The 26,813-nt window shown below is 39.3% G+C and overlaps 1 protein-coding gene across 1 annotated transcript; it reads right to left on the bottom strand.

Annotated features, from left to right (window-relative positions):
- Nucleotides 1–962: 962 nt before the first annotated feature.
- Nucleotides 963–26,428, bottom strand: TMX4 (thioredoxin related transmembrane protein 4). Its single transcript, XM_086631125.1, has 8 exons — nt 26,229–26,428; nt 17,242–17,357; nt 12,253–12,298; nt 11,041–11,169; nt 10,069–10,114; nt 7,751–7,852; nt 5,458–5,521; nt 963–4,173 (listed from the first exon to the last, which is right to left on the bottom strand). The coding sequence occupies exons 1-8, from the start codon at nt 26,426–26,428 to the stop codon at nt 3,851–3,853; spliced, it is 1,026 nt and encodes a 341-aa protein (XP_086487251.1). The 3' UTR covers nt 963–3,850.
- Nucleotides 26,429–26,813: the final 385 nt, after the last annotated feature.

The following is a 26,813-nucleotide window of genomic DNA, read 5'->3' as shown; positions in this document are numbered from 1 at the left end:
AAATAGCCATAGTATAAATTTGCAAGACTTTTTATGAAAGACAATCCTGTATAACATTTGCATGCAGAAAGCCTGCGTAACAAGTGCTGCCCAGCACGGGTGCAGCATATACAGAGTATTCCAAGACACACATCCAAGTTTCACACAAATCTCAAGGACAGGCGTTTCGAAAGGCTGTAATGCATTTCTAGCCTCTTTAAAAAGTAACCCACTGGGGGTTTTGCATAACTTGCCTTTAAGCATTCATGTTCAGATCCATCAGGGACCGGTTTTCAGAGTGGCTCACATCCCATTTGAAATTTAAATTGGATCTCAAAAATCTGAAGTCATTTTTGACACACAGCTCTAGTTTACAAGCCTTACAAGCCTTATCCTTAATCAAAACATTATGAACAGTGTTAGCAGCAGCTTCTCCAAGGACATTTTGTCTGAGATTGCAAGTACAAGTTCCATTTTTTAAAATTAATCATAACAGGACAGAGATAACAGAACACTTACATTGCACAAAAGGTTGATACTGACTTTTTTTTTGGAAACAGATCAAGTTTAACATGATTGTAATAGTCTAATTAGTACTATACTTGCAGGATTCAAATAATATGTGTTTTAGTTGAAAAAAAACCTGATTCTGGAAGGTATATTAAAATTAAACTTTTACTGATAGCCAGTGGTCTCTCTGTTAAACACAAATTTAGCCTCTACAGTGTATGCTACTTGCTGTTTGCCAGATAAACATTTGTCAAAGTTGAGTATCTCCAGTATCATGCGACGAAATTTTTCCTACAAGTGTAAAACCAAGTTGGAGATATCAGTGGTTGCACAGCACCTGTTTTTCTAAAGTCAATCACAATTCAGTGATCTTTGTAATAAGATATTCCAATACATGTTAAATACAGTCAAACCCAAGTTAGCGTTAACATTCCCTGTTTTATTCATGAAAACAGAGGAGCATGACATACATATTATGTTCAAGAAACCTTAGAAGCCTAAAATTGCTCATTTCCAGATTCACGAGACAGATCTATGAAGAGATGAACTGTTAACACTTGCTGCCTGCTTACTTAATCCTTGTTCAGAGAGTGATATTGAAGTTAGGTCTATTACGATGGAAAATACTCAGTATCTTCATTTTAAATAATCCAGACTTAACAGTGACATGCAAAACCAGAGGAGATGTAAGCAGAGACTTCAGAGAACCATCGCACACAAGAGCTTCTGATCTTTCTCGCAGCATCGCATAAACCATGTATCTTGTAGGACAAAGTGTCATTTGTGGTTTGGGTTTTTTGTTTGATTTTTAAATTCAAAGACACCATAACGAAATCCAACTCTTGTGAGGAGACCTTATTTGCCTAAACAGCATACAACAAAGCCACTGTGAGGTACAAGGATGTTCTGCATCTTTTAAAGTCAAAACCTCTTTAAACAGCTGCAGAGGATATCAGATGACTGGCTCCATGATATTACAAAAATTATAAGAAATTGAACCAAAATTTAATATTGACACGCTCCCTCCTACACACTGAATATCACAAGACCCTATGCACTATAAAATACCCTCTTTGGCACACAACCGAAGGCATCATTGCCCTCAATCTGGATACAGCCTCACACATTTTTAGTGCCTGGTATTTTGGATCCACGACCGAGGGGATATGCCTATTCACGGAACTGAGCAGATGCACTGACTCCCTGCTTGTCTCATGAAATACGGTTCAAGTCATGTTTTCCTTTTAGACTTTCATGAGCTCCTCACGCAGAGATATCGAAAAAAGCAAAAAGACCATGGAAACAACAAAACTGTACTCTGAGTTTTTAGGTGCACAGTTCTTCCCTCCAGACTACAGTGACCACAAAAGTTTTCTTAATTTTTGCAAATAAAAGCTTAGTTCAAGCTTTGCTTTTTTAAAAAAAAAAATATTAAAACCATGTCATGTATCTCAACTGCTACCGAGTCTTGCTGTCTGTTAGCTTCTACGATTGCTCAACTACATGAGACAACACCCAGATAACACAAGACAAACTGTTCTCACTACAGTGCAACGTAAATATATTATCAACTGTAGGTTTTCACATATGTTGAAGCATATTTACATGTGTCCACTATACGAAATTCAAGCTCCAGACTGAGAATGTCCCTTAAGAAAATTCGTATTCAATACACGCAATGTAATTGTGGTCTTTACACAGTTGTAATGGGCAAATGCAAAGTTTCTACCATGCAGTTCCAAGACACAATATGCATTAGGAAACAGACAGGAAACGTTAAGCTTTCTCAGTAAATACGCTCTTTATGAGCATTTAAAAACACTTCCCCTCTCCCCTGCAAAAACACACACACAAAAAAAAAAATCACACGAAAACACACCTTCAACACAAATTGGCCCTATTAATCTCAGTTCAAAGGAAACCAGCATTTTGCCCTTGCAACTTGCCTCTTCTAATGAGAGATGATTCCATCTCTGATTACTCTTTATTCTTGAAGAACAAGACGAAACTTATGCATGTCAGCAAGGTTTATGCAATATATATATATTAAAAAACATAATCAAGATTAAGACACATCTTATGCACATGATCACACATCAACAAAACAGGAACATACAGGATCTCACTGTATGTGTTCCTTACCAAAAAAGAGCCTTATAAATTAACCAAGTTGAAGGAGGGAAATACTGACATCTTTAATGACTTAAGTCTTCTAACCACACCTCATGCTGTCTACCTGGCAAGCCATTTTCACCTTACACAGTTCAACAGATACACGTTTATTTTGATAAAAGTAACAAAACTAAAAGCTTCACCCCACTACCCAGCCATGCCCCTCCCTTTCCAAACGCCCCAATTCCAGTGACAAAAAGGAGAAAAGTGATCAAAGGTAAAACCTGAAGTGCCTCTTCAGTTAATATTCCTAAAGCAGTTTGAGTTGTGCCAAAAGTTTTCCGAGTTGGAAATGGCAGAACTGCACTGCACACGGTAAGTTTGTATTGGGAAGAAATACACAACCTGCTGACTGCAAAGTGAATACTTGTTGCTACAATCTCTTGAAGTGGGGAGAGAGGAGGGAAAATAAGTGATGCTTTGGCAAAAATCCCTCCTGACCAAAATAATTGCCTTTAAACTTTTTCAAAATTCAAACATACTTTAAACATTGAGCTGCCCTTCTCTTGGCCTGAGTTTTTCAATTACTCAAACTCCTTGGGTCAAAAAAATTCAGATTGAGCTGTGCAGCATGCCTCCAAATTACCAAAAACGGAAAAATCCGGGGGAACGCAGTGTATGATAAGCTTTCGAAACAAGCACTAATAAAAGAAAAAAGGTGTTTTAATTGAAAGTGATGAAAATAAGCCCGTCACACACAATATTTTTCAGAGAAGACGAGTAAGGTGCCTTCTTTCACTACTCTATCACTTTTCTGGTGCTTCTGTGGCATTTGGAAACAATAAAGAAGCAGACAGAAAACTCACAGTCCTGCCAAGCTACTGCGAAGAGTTGAAAGCGCTGATCTTGCTTAGGTCAATACTTGGGAAGGAACACAAGCACACATGACCATTTTACAGCCAGCAAACTGAGACTCTGTTACACTCTTTTTCCCTTAGAAGACTTCAAACAGGTAAGATAGACTTATTTTGATTGTCATGGCTAAAGTTATACAATACACAGCATATATACTTATAAAACAAACCCAATGAGCACATATTAGCTTAAAAAAAAAAAAAAAAAGAGAAGCCTGCTGACAGAGCAGAGGTTTCGTGTAAACATGAACAACAAATCGAGTGTAAGCTCCAGTTTCAGACAAAGGGTCTGACGCTTCTTTGGTCCCAGTGTACAAAATACACCACCGAAACAACTACAGTTCCTGATCAGCCACCTGGCTCTTACGCTGTCTTACTGAGCTTTCAGTCTCTGAACCAGCTACAGGCTGTTGTTCACTTAAGTCTTCCATTTTTTTTTCCCCTGATTCTTTTCCAAGTGCCAAATCCTCCTCTGAGTCATCAGCACTTGAATTTGCCACATCTTCTCCATCTGAGAGATCTTTCACATCTGCAGTCTCTTCCCCATCATCTGCAGTTTCTTCCGCAGTCTCCTCCGCATCATCCGCGGAAAGCTCTGCAGCCTCCTCCGGTTCTTCCAATGCTGCGTTCTCCACATTATCCTTCGTAATTGCTTCTTCTAAACAAAAGAACAGTTTCAAATACTAAAGTTAGATCGAATCTCAGAACTACATATCTTTTAAAGTTACATCACCATGTATGTATTCAGAAATATTCATGAATGCTATTACTGAAAACTTCTACAGGACTACATTTTCCTTACTTTCCAATTATTATCTCGGACAAATCTTCAGTACTATTTCTCTTCCATTACCATTTGTTTATCTTGCATATTGGACATAGATAGCTTTAATTTTGTTCCATCAAGTTACAAACTAAAGCCAGATCAATTTTACTTGGCTCCTTGAAGAGGTTTAACTATCAAACAAATCAGCGGGCAAGTGGTAAGACACCACTGAACTCTGCCAGGTAACAGCTGCTGGATAGCATTCTGCACAAGTACGCACCGGTGTGCTTTTCTGCTGACAGTGATGAACATCTAAGGCTTTGAAGATGGTAATTTGCACACAGGAATTCTAGATTTGGCTAAAGTCTTATTGGCAAGTGTCACAGATGCGTCTTCATCTTCCGCAGCAAACCAATACACGCAAACATACACAATTAAAAACTAAATTTTTAATTACATTTAAGTTTTGACTCCACTTAATAGCACAAATGTACCAAAAAGTGTTCGAGAGCTTAACACACACCTGGTGCTGACAAGAGACTTTATTTTGTGTGCAAGTTTTTGCCTCCCATGTTCACAGGGAGTAGAATGCTATTTGGAAGCCCTCTCACTAAGGGTCGGGATGACGTATGTTTTCTTTTATTTGAAGGAGATGCAACACTTCCACTCATCCCCACACCCGCAGTCCCAAGATGTATTTGATTCCCTCTATCTCCTCCTTTCCCCAACCACAAATTACATGGAGAGTTTTACAGGTTCAGAACGTTGCATCTCCTAATGCAATATGCAGAGGGCATATTAGGATGTGGAAGCATCCTGCCAAAGCAAATTCCTTTCTATGCTTAAGCAACAGGCCTAACAAATATGCACTTGCATAAAATACACAAACTCCAGTATCTTTCTTCAAATTTTCATAATTTTGAATGCATTTAGCCTCTTCACAGCTGTGGAAGCTAGAACAAATTACTGTTGGTTTTGGGGTCTTTTTGTCTGCTTTGCTATCCCTCCAGGTGGATGCTCTGACATTTTAGAGCCCAACATATCAATCTTTGTCAGTGTGACTACGATGAATACCTGGATTATTGGTTCACATTTAAGTTCTTGACAGTGTATTGCCTTCCCTCCTACAGGTTTACATTTAAACCTACATTATCTCACCCACTTGAGAGTTCTTACCAGATGTTTCAGCTCTGTATCTTGACTTGGAGGGGCAAAGGCAGTCTGAAATCAAAACCAGTATCTGTGTAAAGGTAAAACAAAGACATTTATTAGCAAATCACCCCAGTAGCCCCTGCACTACTAAGTATTTTCCTACTGACCCTTTTTAGATAGACATACAATAAAATTTAGAAAATTACATTATCTTGCTCAGAGATAAGAGCTAAATAAAACCACGTAAAAAAAATGCATTCTCGGTATATACCAACCAACATTCTCTGCTTTTTGCTACAAATTTTCTGCTTTTTCTACTTCCCTGAATTTATTCAGTATTGAAACTGCTTGCATCGTAAGAAGAGAGGCCCAGAACACAGTTGAGGATTTTTATTTCTTTAAAACTTATGAAACAATCTTGGCCAAGATTTTTCTCTACTGTGGGATGTTATTCCATTCCTACCCCTGGCTCCCCAATACACGATGTGTACATCCACCTTTTGTGCTTGTTGCTATTTAAAGCAGCCTAGTGCGGAACACATACAATCCAAATGCAAGGAAGATATCTGTGTCTCATCATCACATGCTAAGAATAATGCAAAGGAAAGAAAAAGAGACAGATGATATCATGTTGAGAAATATATTTCACTGAAAAGCTTTTTAGAAAAAAGCTGAGAGATTAACTTTACATTTTTTCAGCTTTTTCAGTTCTGGTTCTTTTTTTTAGTGAAGCAGGAAGAAGGAAAGGTTGTTTTTTTTTAAATCATCATATTCATTTGTTCCTAGTTACACTAACTTGATTTGCACTCATTTGGTAATGAAAATATACCACCTAGAAAAATGCAGCTGTTTAAATTTATAATGAAAGGCATTTGCTCATATATACCAATTCTGTACACATATTATGTATAAAAATGTGGTTTTGCCTAAATCCATGCACACTGCTTTGAAATCACTTCCCCATACTCCTGAGAAACATCTCATGCAATTTTTGTTTCACTAACACTAATATTTGGGCTGAAGGGCAGAGATCCCAGTGCCAGAAACAACCTTTACACTTCCTACACGGAATGGCGATTTAGCAGCTAGTTAAATCAGTTATCAGCATAACTATTTTATACTGTCTTTGCTTGTGGTCCGAGCAACTAATCCGAAAGAACTTCTACTTCCATCCGTATCTCCTTTTCCAGCTCAGTTTCTCATTTAATATTGATATTTGAGAGGTCACAGAGACACATCATTCAAATATTCTGAGAGGAAATAATCCCAGCTCCACTGACAAAGCAATTTTGAACTGTTTCCACAATGAAACAACATCAGGCTCAGTAGATGGTCTTTAACATTCACATATATAGCTAACAGGTTGGTTTGAATAGCCTTCCTGATGTTTTGGACGCATCAGTTCTGGTTAGTAACAAGAAAGGTCAGATTTTTCAACTACTAATGAGAATTCAAACCAAGAGATCATGGGGGAGAAAGAACTGAAGTCAGATTTTATTAAAACCAAGCTGTAACCACAAAGCTATACCCTGCAATAAAGTAAATCAATAAACCCCCAAATCTTCAATGCCTTTAAAAAACATATTTTCCTCCTTTCATTTTCAGTAACAGTGCAGCAGCATACTTACTTTACTAACGTCCACAAATACAATCCCACTCCAGCTAACAAAAATCTCTCCACAAAGCCTGTGATTTTAGAAACTTGAAGTCTTCACACAATTCTGACCACACACATTCAATCCTTAAGTATAAAAGTCTTTGATACAAAAGGCCAATATAAAACCCACTTGTTTAGTGGAGGGACCAACCAAATCTAAACCGAAGCATGAATTTCATAAAAGGTTAACTTATCTGAGTGAATCAGTCTTTAACCTTCACCAAAAGTAGGCAACAACACAAGAGAGTGGATCTCCAGTACTGAATACTTAAGAATTTTAATAGAAGAGAATAGACTGTTTCAGTTGGAAGGGACCTACAACGATCATCTAGTACAACTGCCTGACCAATTCAAGGCTAAGTTAAATGCCTCAAACACTGACAGGCTTGGGGCACCAACCGCCCCCTCTAGGAAGCCAGTTCCAGAGTTTGACCACCCTCTGGGTAAAGAAACACTTCCTAATGTCCAGCCAAAACCTCCTCTGGTGCAGCTTTCAAGCATTCCCACGTGTCCTATCACTGGATACAGGAAGAAGAGATACATCATTAAAATAAGGTACTTCAGTGTATCTTGTCAGTGAAGTTTACTCTTTTTTTCACTAGTTAATGCAAAGCTAAAGTTCTAGATAACTGAGAAAAAGAAAGTAACATGCTTTCTTACCAAACCCAGGAACAGGCCGATCAGTAAGATAGCTAAGATGAAGATTGAGTAAGAAATCCAAACATGAATCCCAAGAGTGCCAGTGAGGTAGCTATGAATTTGCTGAAAAAGAGTAGAAGATACTTAATAACTTCATACCTAACACCACTTATGATTTATATTGCCATCACCATTACATAAATTGATACCTAATTAAGACCTTTTGCTTAACAGTATTCATACTCGAGTCTTCCCTCTCAAGCCCTAGTCATCCTTAAATGCCACACTGTAATTCTTTTGATATCATTAAAACTTGTTGCTCTTTACCAAATTGTTCACATTAAAAGGCTTTTTAAGCAAAGGATGAACAATTCCTTCTTCCTAAGGAACTCAGCATTAGAGATGCCATACGTAATCTTACTGCAGATAAATGGACGAGGAAGGCTCAGAGCATACAAGAAAGTATCACAAGATTCCTGATCCTCATATTTCATAAGAAGGTGGCAACTGTTGGAGACAGACTATTGGGCCTCCTGGCATGAATGTGTACATTTGTTCTTATGGCCTCTGTTGTGGGAAGGAGACTATACAGTAAGCATCCCTGATAACAACAGTCACAGCACCAACAGAAGTCCATGAAACTGATTATTAAAAAAAGGTAACTCGGAACGTAAGCATTTCAGAACAAAAAAAGCAACCAACTCAGGTTAAAAGTGTCCTTTTATATCCACTTCACAAGCGCACCACCAAGTGAAAAAAAAGTAACCTCATGCAGAGCTTTATCCCCATGATTGCATCTGGGAAACAAAGGGGTAGACACAAGTTGCCAAAGATCAAAACACATACTTGAATTTGGGAATTCATTCACTACCTAAAATTGGGCCATTTACTTCTTACTCGAGCTCTTTAGTTCTTAAAAGGAGCCACTCTTTTTATGCAGATACTGAATAAGTGATTTAAGTTACCAATTGAAAGAGAATAATCCAAATATAACATAAAGATTTCTCTGAGACTGAAGTCTGTTATTCATACCTACAAATTCAATTGACTGAACCAAGCATCACAGAGTCAGATAGTCTCGTGGAAAGTAAATACTGACATTAGATCTCTTCCAAGAGTAAATCCATTAGAGAACAAACCACAATCGACATTTACAAAAGTTTAAATATTGAAATTCCAGGGTCTTTTTTTTAAAATGTCAGAGCAGCTTCCGACATTTAATAAAGCATATGCAAGGATAGCACAGTAAGAAGAGTGAGGAAATGTACGGTTGAAATATTCATCAAAGCAGCAAGCAAATTAGAGAAGGTTTCTTTCCGAAGCATTTAATCTTTCAGGAAGGAAACTAGACAGAAACAACATCATTACACAGCGACCATGGAAGAGAAATGCCAGAAGGCTATAAAAAAGTTCATACTGCCCAGCAAATAAAGAATCCAAGATAGGTTGCACAGGAAACATAATAATTGAAAGTTTTGTTTGATTCTGGGTTAGTGAGATGCTTACTGGAAGTGATATGTACTCTGTTCAAACTTTCTACTACGTTTTTGTAGCATGTTACAGTATTAAGACCTTTTGCTACATCAAATACAGTCTCTCAATCTTGGCTACACTTGAAGATTTTAAGAAAGAGTATGTTTCCTGACCAAAATTGGAAAGATCAGATAATTCTCAGCATTTGCATGCTACTGGAAAAATTCTGATAGTCGCCAAATAAAGCGTCTTGAAATATTTTGAAGTTCAAAGCGTACTTCAGGATACGCTTTGTTTCTCCCTTATTTCTGATAATTACTCTACTGTCCAAATTTGTTGTATTCCTACGCAAACAGCCTTGACAGTCTGAAATCCAGATGCAGAAATTACTCCTAAAAGAAAACCATTACCCTCTCTTCTCCTGTACAATATACTTGACACCAATGAACTGTAGAAGAGCATGATTTACAACTCTGAAAGCGCACCTGGATATGACCTTTAGGAATCCTATCAAGTGAGAGAACCTGGTAAACAGTAAATGTATTCCTGATGTTTACAACCATTTTGGCAGCAGCTCTCAAAAAACTACATAATCATGTTAGCACACGTCGATAGAACATTTTAGCTATACCAAGGTTCTAAGGACAGTAAATATTTTCAGTATTGATGATAATGTTTCGGCATAGTCTATCAGTACTACAAAATTTATAGTGCAAAGATACTATACACCCAATGCACAGTAAATGTAAGGAAAATTTAACTCTTATAAAAGGAAAATAAAAATATTCAGGCAGGTTTTGACTTCTGAACAGATTATTATTCTAAGCATAAAAGAGAGTATGGAAAACACTACAACAGTTACTTACCCTGATCCATCCAGAGAGGTTAAATAGCCCTGCCATACCATGCATTCTGGAAAACAAAAGGAAGGAACAGTTTCTTAGACAGATAGGAGCTGAGATACACAAACTGCCCACAAATCAGAAAAAGATTCTATTCCAGACTTTCAATGCCATTCAGTCCCTAGTAATTGCCAGGAGGCGGCCACTACTGCAAATAAATACATTTTCTCTGTATTATGTTCAGCTAAGCCAGCTCAACGGAAAGCGTTGGAACAGTCACTTGAAAAATGACATTTGAGCATAACCAAGAAATATCAATTCCAGTCCTGTAGCTCCTCTCCCTATTACTAAATATAATACAGTCCTTCCTCATTCTCAGATGAAAAATATGGACCCCCACTGGATCTGTGACATGGACTAACACATAATAGCTTTAGCCAGAACGGAATGCACGTCATTCACAGCTTTGGTTCATCCTTTACATCATGCAAGCATTCTACGCTATTTCAAAGCGAATCCAACACTCTGAAAACAAGTTCTGATCTACTGTGTAAACACTACACTGTTTCCTGTTCCAAGAAGGACACAAGACTTCCTTGTAAACAAATAAACAAGAAATCCTTAAAGCTAAAGGCTGCCTGCCCCAAGTAGCCACAAGTCATGAAGTAATATTCTACATAAACACACATTTCATTCCAGTACTCAGCAGATATTGAAACTGACACTTCTATAATGCTCAGTGGCTGTACTTTTTTCTTTATATATTTTCAAAGATGATCTAAACAAGCCTCAGTGGGCATGAACAAAGGTAAATGCAGAAAAATAAACTGCTTTTAAAGGTGAGAAACTGAAAAGCAGGCTGTCAATACAGATTGCTTCTGCAAAGCCTAGGTGTCTAGGGAATAAAGGCCTTTTGTCTCTAAGCTGTCAACGTTTCACCTTTAATGAATAATGACCTATAAAGCATGTTTGTTGTTAATAAAAACAAAGTGTTACATTATAGAAGATGGAGACTTCCAGCCTGCTACGGGCTCCACAGCTTCCCATTTTCTCTCTAAAACATAACCTTGAAGATCTTCCAATGTTCGTGAGCCTCGATATCTGCGAAATACTCCATCGTTTGCACTAAAAAACAGAAATACACATCAACATAGATATCCCTTAAAATGTATATACAGTGAAAAAAACCCCCCAAAAAAACATGTACATTATAGATTTGACTTGCTCAGAAAGTTGAAAACCTAAGCATTTTCAATACGTTTGCAAACTAATCCATGATGGAAGGTCTCAGTTTTTAAACAGCATGAGCTTTTGCCATTTATTAAAAATGGCTTTTTCCTTAAAAAAACCTCACTCACACTACAGCAAATGCAAAGCACATGAGTTAACAATCATTTTTTAGACATAACTCAGAATCAAAAGAGAGCGCATGTGTGTGCATGTAAATATATACACACAATTCACAATACCATGATTTAATAAAAGGTTCAATATTTAAAAGACGACATCTTTTTATTGGAGAAGAGATATAGCAAGCACCTTTCCTGATTGTTTTGAACAGTACTGAAAGCAAGAGAACTTAGTAAAGACCCTTAAACTAAAGAAAAACCTCAGATGAGAACTTCATTCAATACAATCAAAGCTCTAAACAATAACCTGAACTGAAATCAAAAGTCAGTGTTCCTTCATTCTCACCTGTTTTCAGAGTTAAAGTTTAAAACAAGTGACAAGTAGGAGTCAACAGCTACATATTGGTACTGAGTCAACAGATGAGGAACTCCAGCAGTAAGAAAAGCACCACAACAAACAGGAGAAAACTTCTGTAGTGTTTTACACGAGACCTATGCAGTCAATTATTCAAATGAGAAATTTTAGTGACACTTACATAAGGTCAAGTGTGTCCGCTCACACATGGTCAGGCTTCTAGAAGGCAATACTGTAAACTTGCACCAATTTTTACAAATGCTATGAAATGTTCTTTCCAGACTAAAAATGCACCACTTTTATCTAGGTACAAAACTGTTTGTAGGAGAACCTTCCACCATAAGTTAAAAATACATACTTTTGTTCATTAAGTGCATTGAGCTCCTGAGAAATGTTTCAGAGACTGACAGAAGTGAAATAGGCCAGTTGTTCCACTGTTCAAACAGGACAGGAAAAAAGAACATGTACTGAAACAGACAACTGTTTATAGTATGACACACTTACTGGTAAATTGTAGGAAGTGTTGTGATATAGAAACGACCACTCAAGCCTAGAAAGGGAAGAAAAAACCCACATCAAACAGTTAAGTGAAACCAAAATTTCTCAGCATTCTGACTTATCTATAAATACCTACAGTTCTGTATTTGCAGACTAGAAAGCAGCAGACTGCATGGCTTTCACCACTGTTCTGTAAATACAGGTTTCCAGTTTGTCTTCAGAAATGACACAAACAGTAACAGATAGTAAATGCTGTTGACAAATTAGGAGAAAAATGCTTACCTTGAAGCATGTTTACTACAAGGTAACTTTTCTACATGGATTTCACTAATCAATATTTGCACACAGCTGAAGGTTTTGACCAGACCAGCAGCACGCACCTCCAACCAAGAGAAAGAAGAGCCACACAAACACCCCCATATCCCAGGATGCTGCGTGCTCGTGTCTGTGCACAGCCTTGTCCAGATGAGCTTTGTTTCAACTAGGAAGTTGGTCCACTAACAACAGCAACGACAACGGCTTACAAACTCTGGTCCCTGACTTCCATTCAACCTCTCCCTGATTTTAAATGATTTAGAGCCACACACTTCAGATCTCAGGTACTGCAAGTCATTAAATAAATTAATCTTTGCATTTGCTTGCTTGCATCTTTCAAATAATCCACGTACACTGCACAACCGGTCTGTTCTTATATCCCGCAGGAAGGCTCAATCTCTCTCCTAAACACGACTGTAGCAAGACAGTGTTTTGGATGTTTCTAGGTTCCTATCCTTTCTTCCCACACATCATTCCTCTCCAGGTAACTACAAACAGTATGCCAACAAATTGATAGTAAAGCTTGGGATATCTCAGGATTCTGTTCTGTAAAACACTGCAAGTTTAAGCCGTGAGAATCATCTTTTTACACCATCCAGAAGGGTGGGTCATGTCAGCACTCTGCGCATCAGACGGCAGAAAGGACAAAGAAAGGCTGAAGTAGGGCTTCAAGAGGCTGATGGGAATAGATCCCCACACGGAAAGTGAGTGTTTCACTGACTGGCAAAGACATAATAATCTTTTTATAAGTATCACCCCAGATAGTGACTACTTAATGCAACTCATAGGACAGAGAAATTATCCAAATCATCAAAAAGGGAGACAGAAATTCTCCGGCCTTGCACTCAGTACTGCTACAAAGTACAATGTGCAAGTGCTCGCAGCTTCACTGCTGGGTGAGGTACACCAGTGAAGATCTCCCAGTGCATGGCTTCGCTGCAAGTCAGCTGTGAAGCAAAAAGCTCCCAAACATCTCATAAGCAGGCTGTCTGACTCAGCTAGGTAAGTTATCAGGTGAAGGTATCACTCTCTGCTCCCAAATCTGAGGAAAGTCCAGGCAACTTGACACTACCACCTCCTGACAATTAGAAAACCTGCAAGTGAGAGGAGGAACTCACCTTAGTGCTTATTAATATTACTATACTATTCACCACATCCAACTTCAAGACCGCAGAAATGAAAAACGTGCTACCAATGCAGTTTACTTCAGGGGAAAAAAAAAAGTAGCAGACTTCAGATGTTATCAACCCCTATATATGCAGTTTAATCCCATTAATAAGGGCTACATACCTCTAGCTAGCAATTGCCATTCATATCAAGTACCAATGTAAACAGTACAAATCAGTTATTTAACTTTTGCTTTTATAAAGTTCTGTGAAAATCTTTTGGGAAACTAAGTCCTTATTTGATTTTCAGTAAAGCAAACATCTTTTGGCCATGGAAAAGTACTATAACGAGAGTTTCAGCCTTTAGAGACAGAGATGAGCCATACTGAACTAAGCCAGGTATTTTTAAAAGCATCAGTAATAATGCTATTCCTAGTATGATTCCCCTATGGAATGGGCAAAAAAGGGATATAGTTTTTTTTTTCTTGTTTGGGGTTGTTGTTTTTTTTTTTTTTTTTGAAGATGTTTAAATCAAACGAAGTGCAAGCATCTTTAAAGTTCCAAGAAGGAAGTCGTCTTCATTTCAACTTTTCAGCTTTCTGCCTTTATTGCTATGAGAGGCAGGGTGGTGGAAAACTTTATAAAACAGCTGAAAGCTGTGCCAGCACAAGGGGATATAAAGTAAACAAAACCACAAGTGTAACAGTAGAATTAATCAAGCAGAAAGCACAGCTGCACAAGAAAAACTAGGTGGAGAGCTGCAAAGAAGATAATAAGCTTAAGAGCAGAGAAAGTCACAGAAACACTGAAAGACTCTCTGAAGTCCTTACAAGGCTAGTCAGGCAAACAGAAAATAAAACAGTTATCCAAAATCTCTTACCAGTAGCCTATCCTAAAGCAAGGACCACTGGTCTCAGAATGAACAATGAAATCTATAAATTATAAAATACAAAATCTGTTGCCAAAATGCATCTGAGCATCCCAAAACTTTAGTTGGAGGTTTGCTGCTTATCTAAGGCACTTATCTAAGGATGAGTAAAGCCAGATGTGATCCGGCTACAAAAAGCTAAGAAGAGACAGTAAATTGTTTTGGTGCATGTTTCATGAGATGGTTAGTAGCTTTAACTTGAAATACAGTTAAGCATCTGTGTGTGCGAACCAAAAATGGACATACATCCACTATAAAGTCAACAGATAATCAAGAACAGGGAAAAACCTTCAGTATTTCACACACATCCCCCTCCAAAATGCATGGAAAATATAGATGCCATCTAAAAATAAAGTTGCTTCCATCAAACAAGTACTCAAAGATTACAAAAGATCCAAGAAGTCTTGTTTTAAACCACAGGTAAATGTTGTGATTGGGAGCTTAAGAAAGGCACCACAAATACACATAACTGAGATCCAGAAGTGCCTCCATTACTGGCTTTTGAAACACTGAATGTTTCAATTCAATTCAATTTGAATTTTTGAATGTTTCAATTAAAAAGATGAGGAACAAATAAGCACTTTAAGACCAGTACATCAAGTGACTGAAATATGATGAAATCCATTAAGGCTTTGGTGTTTGGTGGATTTATTCTTCGGGCGTCTGCTGTAATTAAGCACCATGAATGGCTACTTTCTCCTGCAGGTTTTGGAAACTCAATTTCATGCAACTCTGCACTCATCTAGTGGTTTTCCCCCAATTTAACGCATTTTGACTACTTTCAATTAGATGAAGGAGTTACAAAACCAAAACTAATTGAGGTACCATTGTGCAAGCAAAAGCAGGAGCTAGAGCATCGAAGCACACCAACCGAAAGGCTGAAGCATAAGCCTACAGTAAAAAAACCACCTCGATAACTTTGGAAAGCTTCTGAAGGAGCTCATATACCTTCAAAATTACATCAGCACCAAAGGTCAAATCTGTAATAAATCTTTGCTTTCCAGTCTGAGTATTCATTAGCATTAGAAGTGCTATGGTTTTCATGCTCTGGGCTGAACTGGATACTGTAGGTATGTTACAAATGCTTTGGTACAAATTAATCATTTTGGGTCAGTCCTTTGACTTGCAGCAGTCAAACATCCTCGGAGGTCAAGACTCTTGGCAACATTAGAAATTCAAATATTTAAGGAACTTCTGGTTTAAAGTCACATCTAAGGCCTTAAGAATCTGGCATCACTCAGTGGTCAGAAAAATTTAGACCAAAATAAAGTATCAAGTGCCTGACCCCTTCAGGACTCAGTATTTCCTCTTCAAGTTCTTTACTAGGAAGAATAATTCAAGATCTCCGGCATTTTATTTTCACAGCCTCGCTTCTCAAAGTGCTTTTTTAAGTTACAGTCATATTCAAATGCCACAATCGAGATTGAAATTCTTTTATTTGAATACTGCATAAACAAGAGAAACCCAGTCTAATTGGGTGAAAATAACAAGAGGGGATTATAATGGATGCCCGTTTTCAGCCTTTAACTTCAGACTAACCACTACTTCATTAATGTGCAGAAGTTTGAATATGAAGATTTATTGCATATATATAAACTCATCTGCTTAATAAACTGGTAATGATTAGCATATGCACTAAAGGAGAGCCCCACATCAACAGCTTTTTGGCATCAAAGTTTTTGTATACCTCTAGACTTTTAACAAAACATTAACATACACAAGGTCTAGAACAGCTGGCATTTTCTTGTGAACTTAAATTGCTCTGAGACCAGAGCTTAAGTCATTTCCCTGCTGTTAACTTGATAAAGCTAATTTGTTCGGCATGTTTTCTAATAATAAACCAGATATATTTTCCACACACTTTATAAAGAAAAAAAAATAATCAGTAAAGCTCAGCCTTTTTATTCTAACAACATCTCTTTCTAACTCTGTCAGTCTTTTGATACTGCTGATAAAATCTCTTATCCCCTCAAGGCCAAAACAAGCATGAAACATTCCCAAGAGATGCAGAGGTTTAAACAATATTGGTACTGCTTGCACAAACACATATTCAAAACTTTGAAAGGAATCACTCCAGGAATAAATAAGATTATATTCATCCTTCTGTGGATAGTTAGGAAACCCTTTTTGTAAACACATTTGCATATGTGCATCACCAACAGAAAACAACAGTAACATCTGTACTTTAAAGCACTACAATTAAAAAGACAATAAACCAGCACCATCATGGAAACAGTTAAGAACTTATTAAAGCAGGTTCACACTGTGGCTACCACACCCTGCAACTCTCAGTAACTGGACTACAGAATTGGATTCTGCTGCAGACAGTTTGGAGGAGAGAGGAATGAGACAGCCAACAGCTTTCTGTGGAGATTAAAATAAAGAATAAGCCCCTTTTAATACAGTATTAAGCCAGATCACTCCTCCAGTTCTCTAATCCTTCAAATTGAGTTTATAAACTTAGGCTCACAGATATGAACTACATGGACAAAAAATGTAGATAACACTATTTTGATTTAGAAACCTCCTACTTCTGACTTGGCTGGTATCTCAGGAACACCAGTAAAATAAAGCACACTCCTAGATACTAAGTGATACTTATATTGAATAATTCCTTTTATTAAAGCAGTCTATTTCATACTATACCTGGTTCTTGAGTGACGTCCACCTTTCCCACGGTGATACCTAGATGTTCACTCTCCTTTGCAAAACTCTCCCATATCAACTCCATCTGTTGGCAAGCTGAACACCAAGGAGCATAGCTAAAGGAGGAAGACAGGTTAAATATTTTAATACTCTTACACTTAGAGACATTAAACTTTATCTACCATACAGAGAAAATATAAACACATCAATCACACAGGAAAAAAACTTACAGTATTTCTTCATCAAGCCTACTAAATAAGACAATCAAGTAGTTTTGTATGAGTCCCTACGTTCCTCTTCATGTTATCAAAACAAAACAAGTCTCCACAGATTTGAGAAATCCGTATCCAAACCCCTCGTCACTTGTGATTTATTCTAGTTACATATTAAATAAATCCATTTCCACAGCAGCTATCTGAATTATTGAAGCCAGGCTGTCCTCTGAAGCGGTATTCTTCAACATAACATTTTTGTATTGATTTCTCACACCTCAGAACTTCTAGATATTACATTTGCCTCAGCTCACTACTCAATACATCAAAGCACGCCCTTTCTGATAGCACTCTTTAGAGATTTAAAAAGAGTGCACATCAAATTCCTGCTGCTCAAACTGCCTGTCTTTCGCAAGTCTCGGTTTTTCTCAGAATTAATTTCAGCAAAATAAGAAGGCATGTTTCAAGAGCTGAGTTTTCTATATCACCAATTGGAAAAAACAAACCAAGTTTGCAGTTTAAATCGATAATATCAACATGGAGACAGAAGAGCTAATATAATAATATGAGATAACACTGACATGCTGATAAAAGCCCATTTGCCATATTTATGTATTTCACCCCAACTTGCTTACAAAGCCTGTGCCAAACTTGTGCAGCTTGCGATGGTCTGTCATATACACAATTAAAGTAACACACGACAGCGAGGTACAGCACGGAACTCAGCCACAGTTGTCCATAAACAGACTTAATCTTTTACAAATTAAAAAAAAAAAAAAGTCTTTTACACTGTTTAACCTAATTTATGTTGGGGGGGTGGAGGTAGAAACATATATATGCGGGTTTCTGATATTTTAAAATGAAAGAGAGCAAAAGTAGCAGATCTGGAGGCACACTACTTTTCTCACAGTACTCCATATATGATCCCATGCTCCTCATCCATTGTTAACAACAGAAACAAATTTCTTCATCGGCAGAGTCTGATATCCTTAACAGCTCACATAACCACTACACTCTAACTGGGAACCTCTACAAGGAACTCCCTTAGCCCCCCAGTTTCTCTGCCAGTACTACTATCCGACTGAAAGAGTGGCACTTCCTATTGCCTGGAGGTCAGGAACGCTTCCTTTCTTAGTGGCTAAGGATAGAGGTCTTCCCAGTCACCCACAGATGTTTCACATTAACAAGACTGAACCTCAACCAGGTAATTCCTCAAAAAAGAGGTGGAATCAAATTTACTCTGAGTCCTCAAGGTCATTTTGAAACCTAACTATTTAAAAATAAAATCTTGTCATTTGGAAGTTAAAGGATAAAACTTAAAAATACGTGTTGCATTTAACTGTACTGGAAATTATGATTCTAAGCAAGACAATACCTTACATTTTTTGAATCAACATCATTCTGTGTAAGAGCATTTGAAAAGTACATAAATCTTATCCTGCCAAGAAATAGCCTCTCAGCATCTTTTAAAAAAGATGTTGGAAACAAGTCTCATATGCAGAGCTGCTTCCCTATAGAGGGCTTTTAATAATAGTTTGACAGATACTGTACTTTACCAACAGTGTTATTTTATTACTGTTTATTATCAGTAGCTTGACTGATAAGTAAGACAGATAAGTAAGACACTGCATACATCCATCAGATAATGCTGCTGATGTTGCTCTAAAATTAAAGGCAGAAGTTGGAATGTTTTCTAAATCCAGCTTCTCCAGATGTGTCAAATTCAGGCCACGAGATTTTTTCAAGATTAATACACCCTTTAGCCTGTTTAAGGTACTATCTGATCTTGAAAAAGAAATTTGGGTCCTATCAACGTTTATGTTCACATTTGACATTCATGAGCATTTCCTCCAAATGAAATTAAGTGGAATATTCAATACACATGGATAATATTCACATGATTATAAATATTTTCTTTAGCTCAAAGCAGCATTAAAATCCACTTATATCAGAGTTTGGTAGTGACAGAGCATAAAAACGTACTTCACAAAAAGCCTTAGTTGTCGGCTTCCTAGTTTTTATTACCAATATTGGATGTGGGATGGAAACACTCACATACAACACTACAAAATCCAGCCACTCAAGCTGAACATTGGCACAGACAATCAAGGTCAAAATACTTGCTTTACATTCCTGAGATTACTTGTTCAATTTCTGCCAGCCAGGAAACACCCTGTCCCCTCACAGACAAGAGAGAACTTGCAAGAGATATCAGATTTTTGCAGAGTTATCACTGCTGTTTACTTCAACATCCTCACTTTTCTGAACCTTTAATGTCTGCATTTGTTATGCAGTGCTTGAAGCATCAGGAATAATTCAGGAGTGCCTCCTGGATAAACATTTCACAGCCAAAGCTTTATTGTGTCTCCCTCTCACTCATAAAATACCTTCCCTTACACTTTCTATTTCAGTAAGATACAGAAGAGTAAAATACTCCACACCTAGATCACCCTTATTAAAAGTTTCAAAAAACTTTATGCACCCTGAGGAACTGAAGCTCAAGGAGGTACTTTACTTCAATACAGGCTTCTAATGAATCTTTTAGAAGTGTGGCTGCTTTGTATTTCTGTAAGAGTCATGGTACAACTACCATTCTTCCACAGAAAAAACCAAAACTGTAGGAGCAGAAAAGCAGATCCATGTGCGTGCTGTGAAATCGATCCTCACTACTTTTCAAGACACAAGATGCATGACCAGGTCACTTACAAAAGCCGATGTAACCAAATTTCTTCTGCCATTCTCCACAGAAAGATCGGGAAATAATTAGCACCTCGTCATCACCACCAAATTTAGGGCTGTTACTCCTCCAGCTTCTCCCTTTGCACAAGGGGGTACCTTTAGCTGTTAACTTGTTTGCACTATGCCCTACAAGTGTGCCAAGAAAACAGCACTCAGGTCTTTCCAATTTAAAATCGAAGTCCACTGGAATTTAAATCAAGACATGGGCACTTGGTTAAGGAAAAAGGTTTTCAGTAGCCTGTTACACATTAAAAAGCAATTTACTGATCTCTACCATTTAAAAATCAGATGGAAAACACCACATACCTGTAAATCACACATTGCCGAGTCACTCACTGCAAGCAGGTGTCGCACACCTCTCACCACACACCTCCCTGGGGCCTTACCAGACCTCTTACACAGCACAAAGTTTTACAACTGGAACATCCTCACCCACTGTCTACCCTCCATAAACAAGGCAGCTAACAGCTCTCTGTGGTCAGCTCCATTGCGAGAACAATTTACTTCAGGGGATTAAAATCACTATTTTCAAGTATCCACCTGTTTTCCAGCTCCTACTCCAATCTGTTAAAATACCTGACGCATTTTCAGAGGGCATAAAGAATCATAGAATGGTTAGGGTTGGAAGGGACCTCAAAGATCATCTAGTTCCAACCTCCCTGCCATGAAAGAAAGCAATCCAAAAGCCAAATTTTAAGCTCTTAAGTAAACAGCAAAGTCTGTGTCTCTCTCTGATTTAGAGCATAAAAGACTAAACTTTGGCTTTCAAATCCAAGCAACTTCACTGATGGCTGCAATACAAAAAAAAAAAAAAAAAAAATTAAGTTAAAACCTGTTTGAGCAAACATGCCATTCAGTCATATCACTAGAGTTGATCAGTAAACACAGAATGATTTTAATAAGATTCACTGATACAGTTTCCAACTCCAAAGCACTCATCTCTCTTCTTCTAAATGCCTGGCTGGGAAATTCACCAATTCACTCATTTTCAAACAAATGTAACTGAGTCCTTTTATCTGCTTTTTCACTACCATTATCAGTTAACTCTCAGCATTGAACAGATGTAACCTCGAATACCATTCTACACTTTGCTCTGATGGTGATTTCACAAAGTTGCAAGAACCTAAGAACAAAGGAAAAACAGCTTTGGATACAGGCATGAGAGGATTTGCTGAAGAGAAAACAGCAAAATAGGCAAGATGAAAGTTTCCCTGTCTAGTCTAGTTTCTCTCAAGACACAAAACTTCTTTATAAGAGGTACTGCTTACAGTAAACTAAGCTATTCGGAGTACTATTAGAGGTGCAAATGTTGGGATAGTACCTAATAGAATGGGAAAAACAATGTCAGAATGAAATAATTACTTTTTTTCTTTTAAGTAGTTTTGCTTTATTGCTACAGAGTTCATAAACATACTAAAAAAAAGACAGTGCCTGATGTCTTTGGATGTTATCTTCAGACTATCATTTGATTTGTTCCTAAATACAGATAGGTCTTGAGGCAGAACAGGCATTGTCGTAATTTCAGCAAAAGATAAGCTTCAGAAAGTCAACTGAACGGTTTTAGTCTACTTTTCAAGTGGGTTTTGGGGTTTGGTGGGTTTTTTTGTTTGGTTGGGTTTTTTTTACAAACTGCTGAAGCCCTCGCTATCTCAAAGAGCAAACAAAGGAGGTTTCTTCCCCGGATTCTCCTGCCAAGCTTCACTCAAATGCCTCAAATCACAGACGAGCCTGCTGAATGATAACACACCGAGGCACCGTCCTGAGGAATTTGTTTCAGGGTGCAAGCTCAACCTGATGAATTCCCATTCTGCTGTATCTACTTCAGTGACCTGGCATGCGTGTCTTTTCCAGTAAAACCTGACTAAAAGGGAAAAGTAACTGCGTACCATTGTGAAGCACTAGAAGCCAAGCAAATTGTATTCTCTAAGATAACATTTCAAGTGCTACTTTCCACTTGTTCCACAGCTCGGTAATGAAATGCATTTTAAGATTCCAAGAACAAGAGCTTCCAGCTCTCTAGCTTCAAAAACAAGAAAAGGATGAGAGTGCTATCTGCAATTTAAAAAATAAAGACCCCAACAATTTTCCATTCAGAAACAATTCTTTTTTAAAGATGGAGAAATGATTTTTAAAATGTAAAGCAAATCAACCACTGAAAAACCAAGTGAAATCTTTAGAACTTCAGCAGATGAACTTCCATCATTCTAGATGTTTTTGTCCTCTTCTGCAACAGTAAAGCATCTGCTGCCAAGGATGTTTCAGTTTCCCATTTTATCAGTTTCTGTTCAGCCAGCGCATGGCACAGTAATCAGCCACGTTTGGTTACTTAGTAAGAGTCTATAGACAATTTGCTCACTTCCTCTGAACTCAGGAGAGCTGCAGAAGTTTCAGAACCAAAACAGAGTCCTGGCAACTTGATTTTCATTAGCCCCCACTTTTGGGTTGGCTTGGTTCGTTTGTTAAAGAACAGGACAAAGAAAAGCTTGGATACCAACAAATCAAGAGGAAGTAATAGACTATACTCTAAGTGACAGAAAATTCCCAATCTTATTGAACTCTCGATCTAAGTTACAGTCATTGTTAAACAATTTATGGAATTCTTCAGGAGTTTAGTTACACAAAGTGTTTCAAGCCAACTGTTTAAAAGCATTAAACCATGTAAACACCAAAACATTCAGCTGGATTTTCAGCACACTTCATTGAAATGACAAACAAAAGTGCTAGTGAGAGAACTGAACCCTTGCGATAATCTGGTCTCCTAGACAGCAGGGCAATGTTTAATGGTAAATGATAAGGAGAAAATAAAGTGTGGGCCTGTGCTCTAAGTATGACAAGCTAGCCTTGAATATATAACTGCTACACTATTCTCCTGATTTTCACCTGGTCAGAATTAAAATAGAAAATTAAGACATTCTTTTTTAGGTACTAAAAACTAAGTCTGTGCTGAAACGAATGGGAACTGAGACATGTAGCACTCTGAGTGGGAACTAAATTAGAGATTTTCCCCGATGAACAAGTATCTAAAGTGCTTCAGGTGCAACAGGAGCGTATTAGATAGTTTCACTTGTAACCAGAGACATAAAGACAAGAAGTTTATTATTGGGGGGAATAAAGGGGGGAGTGGGGGTGTTGTGCGTGTGTTTGTTTTAATCTACTTCAAAACCAAGAGGATTAAGATCAGTCAAGCTTGGAACAAGCTATGCTTACAAATGCAAAAGGTATCTTTAAATAAACAGACCAGGAACTTTTTATATTCTCAATAGACGCAATATTAAAAATAAAGACAAAAAGAAAACTCCTCATATTAACAAATCATTATCTCGCAGCTACAGACTAAAAATAAGTCAATAAGGAAACCTTTTGTAACAGTTCATTGCAGCATCGCACTCGCACCACTTCAGCGAGGGTCTGCGTGCTGCTGCAGTAACAGCAAGCAAAACGTTGCCACATCTTTCAGAGACACAAAGTTATCCAGAACATTTTTATCAATGAAATGCAGCAGTGCTTCCAGCGCCTGCGGTTTTGCCAGCTATGAATAACCAAATATTTACAAAGTCAGCCAAGTACACGCACTTCAGCTAGGGGATAAAGGAAGAAAAATCCTATTTCTACTACAAATCTCACACACACAAGTAATTTCTGACTTAAGGTTCTCTCTTTGTGCACCTGAGAACAAGAAAAAAGTGGTAGCATACAGTAATTTGCCCTACACTGCTTTCACAAATAGAAAAACTTACATTAAACAGAAGTAGTAACACCTGTTCCTACCAGGGCAAAAAGCTTCAAACCAGTAACCTAAAGCAGGTGGCCAAAATTAATTTTTTTTTACAATGATTCTATAACAACATTTGCATTAAAAAAAAATAAAACTAAGTGCTGCTTGGAAAACAAAGGTGTTTTAAACAAAAAGGAGGTTCTTTGAGCAAAGGAGGTTTTGATGAATGATACTGCAGCCTTGCCAAAAGACCCACCACGCAGTGTGGAAGGAATCAATGAACCGACACGCAGGACTCCTGTCCAGATCACCAGCTCTAAACCAGATAAAAATCAGCATGAAAACAGTTGCAAGAAGCGTAAGAAATCAACACTAGATCTTGCCTGTTTAGACACGACTGGGAATCTCAAACTCCCACTAATTCAAGAACAGCAGCATTGAGTTAGCACCTTCAAGAAAGACAAAGGTTCCTTCTCGCTTAGGAGAAAAGCGGAAAGCCCTGGAAACGTAGCCCAGAAAGCAGCACAGAGAACCAAATATCTTTCACACATCGAACACTGCACATAAAATAAATCTAATTTAAACAACGTGGCAACATGTATCATATTCAGCTAGCACTAAAGCTAACTTCACCACCACTGCTAATGTCAGCTACCTGCCACTCCAAACCAGAGAACAATGTTTCAAGAGGAGTAAAGACTCACAAAGGAATTTAACCAACTCACTAACCACTTCTGATTTCAGCCAGTTCCTCTCGTCTTTCTTCCTCATGGGCATGCACCACTAATTATTTTAGTATTTTCTCTTAGAAATAAAAACTTTGAGTTACCACAAGTAACCTTTTCCCTCCAACTTGTATATGAATAGATAAGTTTCATACAATAACTTCCACATAAGACTAGCATGTCAGAAGCAGAAACATTTCCATTTGAAAATAAACTTATTTTCTGCCATTCCACGATCATCTCCTCCCCAACCTTTTACAACACAATAAATGAAAAGGGGAAAAAAAGAGACTCAAAATCAACCCCAAATCATTAGTTGCAAGAGTAGCCATCCCTAGGTTTCCCAAACAGCTATTTCAGGATTGTTCCCATCTATTCACTGATTAACACCAGGTGTCCAGTAGCATCCTGAGTAGTACAACCCTAGGGGCAGCGATAGTCTTTCCCTCAATATGAGACTTGAGACAACAAATTCAATCCCAAACAAGACAAAACTTAATGGCAACTGTATTTATGAAGGAGCGCAAGTCCAGATGTGGATGGGGAACTTAGGGTGCTTCACAGGCTACCCAGTCTCGTTCAAACTGTTCAAACTCAAGCACTTCCACAGAGGAACAGCACCCGTGCCACAATAAATTCCTGTTTCACAGCTGCACAGCACTCAGATACAACGTGAGCATAAAGCTTATTTAAGCTACTTCTTTTTTTAAACTGCCCTCTTAAAAACACCCTCAAGTTCCTTTTCCCCTTTCCAAACACAAACAGGTGAGCGAGCCTTTGAGCATGGAATGTCACGTGTGTTTCATGAACAGTATCACGCCACAAGCGAAGCCACAAAACCACTACCGCTGGTCAGAAGCACTTAAACCCGCAACAGGCAAACCCTTCTAGCTGCCAACAGGACAAGGCAACGGCAACGCCAAAAAGTCAATGAAATCTGACACATCTCCTTGAACGAGAACTCCGGATCAGTGCGGCTGTAAGCGAGGGCGTACCGGGATGTTGTGTAACACTTACCACGGACGAAACCTACTCCTGCTATATATTAACTACGGAATTCAGCCTTCCTAGCTGGCCCCAAATCCAGCAAATATTCCCAAACGGGTGAGCAGTGCAAGGTGCAGTGCCTGACGCTATTCCCCAGCAGGTAACTGCCTTGGATAACACCGCTGGAACGTAACGGGTGACACCACGGCTTACCGAGACTTGCCCGGTTTAACCCGGGCGTGCTCGGCCACTCCGTGCCCGCACAAGACCAGAGCCTGAAGCAAAGCCGCCTTTATCCCACCACCTCAACAAGGCGAGAGCGCGGCTGCAGGCCGAGGGCCGACAGCGCTCGGTGGCGGAGGGACCACGGGCGTTCGGTGGCAGAGGGACCGCAGGGACCGTGTCCCTCCGCCGCCCCTCGCCGGGCCCGGCCGCGGCTGCTCCCGCGCTTCCCCTCGCGGGGCGGACAGGCCGGCCCGGCCCTTCTCCCGCCCCACCCGGCAGGCGTTACCGGCCGTGCCCGCTCCCCGGGGCGGGCGCCGAGCAGAGGCCCACCTCCCCCCCCAGCACGGTGCCTCTGAGGCGGGCGGGAGCGCGGCCGCTACTCACAACTCCAACATCCACTGGCCCTGCAGCACCAGGCTCCAGTTGGAGCCGCCCAGCACTTGCACACGGCTCCGCGGCTCGCCGGGGCTGCCTGCCGAGGAGGAGGAGGAGGAGGAGGAAGAGGCGGCGGGACCCAGCACGGCGGCGAGGAGCAGCGTGGCCGCCGCGCGGAGCCGCCGCTCGCGCCCGCGGCCCGCCGCCATGTTCAACCCGCCCGCCCCAGGAAGTGAGGGCGCGGGCGGGGCCTGCGCGGGCTTCGGGGAGCGCGCGGCGCGGCCGTTGGGCGCCTGCTGAGGAGGCGGGCGGCGCCGGGGCGGCTGTCCCGCGCCTCACGGGGAGAAGCTCCGCTGGCGCAGCTCGGAGAAGGTGTCCAAGCAGGGCCACCGGGCCAGCGCTCGGGCCCCGCCGTCGCGGTGGCTTCGCTGCTTTCACAGAATCACTGAGTGTCAGGGATTGGAAGGGACCTCAAAGGATCATCTAGTCCAATCCCCCTGCCTGAGCAGGACCACCTAGATCAGATCACACAAGAAGGCGTCCAGGCAGGTTTTCAACATCTCCAGAGAAGGAGACTCCACAACCTCTCTGGGC

Source organism: Tauraco erythrolophus, chromosome 2 (assembly GCF_009769465.1).
Source record: "Tauraco erythrolophus isolate bTauEry1 chromosome 2, bTauEry1.pri, whole genome shotgun sequence".
NCBI lineage: Eukaryota > Metazoa > Chordata > Aves > Musophagiformes > Musophagidae > Tauraco > Tauraco erythrolophus.
The sequence above is the reverse complement of the archived record's forward strand: the minus strand, read 5'-3'. Positions and strand labels throughout refer to the sequence as shown.